We start from the raw sequence: 2,144 nt of genomic DNA, 5'->3' as shown, positions 1-2,144 counted from the left end.
TATATATAAATAAGAGAGGCGGGTTTGTGGTGCACAGTTCCTGAGAGCAACAGATCCATATATAAAATAGTAAGACAGATGAAGGGTTTGCATACACATTATGCAAATAATCTAGTTATTGTTGTTATTGTTATATTTATGGGGTCTTTTTCTCTCTCTATGCGGTATTTTTTGGCTGAAAACTGCAGCAGTAAATTTCAATTTCCTCTGGGAAGTTCTCCCAAAAGGAGTCTACGTCTAAAACTACAGTAGGAATCAGGACTGTAGTTTATTTAACGTCTTTATTTATTAATTCAGGTCCAGCAGTCCGTGTAAATGTGCCGGATCTGAGCCCGAGGGCTAGTTCCAATCTGGAGTCCATTATGCAGAGTGGATTTACAGGAAATAAGACAAAAGATTTATTTTAAAACCAGAAGAACCAAGAGAGTCCAGGTGCCTCTTGGTAGCGGTCTAAAGGTTAGAAAACAGGAGCATTCAGGAGTAGAAATTAAAATGGAAACACAGGTTAGCGGTGGTTCCACCTGTGGTTGCTCGAAGCCACAGCTGTCCCTGGCTCTGAAAGAAGGGGGACGTCCCCGCATAGCTGGGGGGTCGTATGTCCCATAATGCACTGCCTTTAACAGATTTAATAGAGGGTTCTCTGACAGGACAGGGACCGGGCCCACTGCGGTCTTCCTACTCTGGCCTGAAGATAAAATGGTCTGGCTCTGACCCACCGTGGGCGTAGCTGCTGAGCGTGGGCTCCGACTCCGGCGCCGTCAGGTGGAGGTTGAGGTACCCGGCGAGGTCCTTGACCCAGACCGACGGGTTCTCCGGGAACAAGGTCTGACTCTGAGCCAGCTGCTGCTTCAGGTCCCCGACGTCCAACTTAGAAGAGAAGACAGAGAAAACCCTGAAACTCAACACGCGTTTTTATCAATGTTTTGAACTTTTTCTTACGTTTTTGTCCCTTTTTCAACACTTTTGATGCTTTTCATGTTATTTTGGGGAATTAAAAAGAACATTGATATAGGACAACATGGGGGACAACATGGGGGCAACATGAGGACAACATGAGGACAACATGGGGACAACATGGGGGCAACATGAGGACAACATGGGGGCAACCAAGGGGATACATGGGGGCAACATGAGGACCACATGAGGACCACATGAAGACAACATTAGGACAACATGAAGACAACATTAGGACAACATGAAGAAAACATGAAGACAACATGAAGACAACATGAGGACAACATGAGGACAACGTGGGGACAACATGAGGACAACATGAAGACAACATGAGCGTCAAAAGTGTTAAAAACAGGAAAAAACATGAGAATAAACAGCTGACTTTGAGTGGAAGACAACGCGTCCATTATGCAACAACAAGGCCGCGGGGCAGCATGTGACAGTTTGCTTATTACCACAGTGCAGCTTTGTTTCTGTTTCTAGGAAGGTTTGGAAGCTTTTAGAGGTTTTACAAAGCCGATTACTTTTAATTGTGAGATCAGCCGTACGTTCCATTATCAGCTTTAATCTGAACTTTTAGAAACATAACAGTGTGTTTTGGGGAAAAATGCACACACTAAATCTTCTAAACAGTCCACTAATAGTTTCTCTTCCCATGAACAACCCAGACAGTTAAACCTGATGAGATGAGATGAGACCGACATGCGGGTGCATGACTCACTGTTTTGAAGGCGTCCTCGAGGGTCTTGCGTGTTGCCGAGGTTGCAGGACTGCTGGTCTGGGACTTCTTAGAGGGTCTACTGGAGGTCTTCTTGCTCTCGGGCTCGGCCGGCGGTGGAACCTGCTCCTTGTTCTGTTTCTTTCCCATCTTCTCGAAGCCGTCAAACAGCGTCTCGGACATCTTCAGGGGCGCTGGAAGGACAGAAGACAAGCTGGGTCAAGACACGCCTCTCTGCAAATCCCAGCGCTCCTACTCCTTCTGTAACTCTCATGTTAACCCTGCTGTTGACTTCCAGTAGAAACTGAAAATCAACACTGTTGTTGATGCTTTTTATCAAGGTTTTTATGTTTTTCCCAAAACTTTTTTTCAATGTTTGTCACTTTTGACGTTTAACACTACGTAACACTAACTTATTAACTTTAGTTTTACAGTTATTTTTGGAATTTATGGTCAATAAAGCTCATTTATA

General features: G+C 44.6%; 1 protein-coding gene across 1 annotated transcript; it reads right to left on the bottom strand.

Moving 5' to 3' along the window:
• Positions 1-474: 474 nt before the first annotated feature.
• Positions 475-1,915, bottom strand: LOC117961807 (transmembrane protein 214-like). The gene is made up of 3 exons (XM_034900742.1): positions 1,676-1,915; positions 717-867; positions 475-614 (listed from the first exon to the last, which is right to left on the bottom strand). The coding sequence occupies exons 1-3, from the start codon at positions 1,853-1,855 to the stop codon at positions 475-477; spliced, it is 471 nt and encodes a 156-aa protein (XP_034756633.1). The 5' UTR covers positions 1,856-1,915.
• Positions 1,916-2,144: the final 229 nt, after the last annotated feature.

Source organism: Etheostoma cragini, chromosome 18 (genome assembly GCF_013103735.1).
Source record: "Etheostoma cragini isolate CJK2018 chromosome 18, CSU_Ecrag_1.0, whole genome shotgun sequence".
NCBI lineage: Eukaryota > Metazoa > Chordata > Actinopteri > Perciformes > Percidae > Etheostoma > Etheostoma cragini.
The sequence above is the reverse complement of the archived record's forward strand: the minus strand, read 5'-3'. Positions and strand labels throughout refer to the sequence as shown.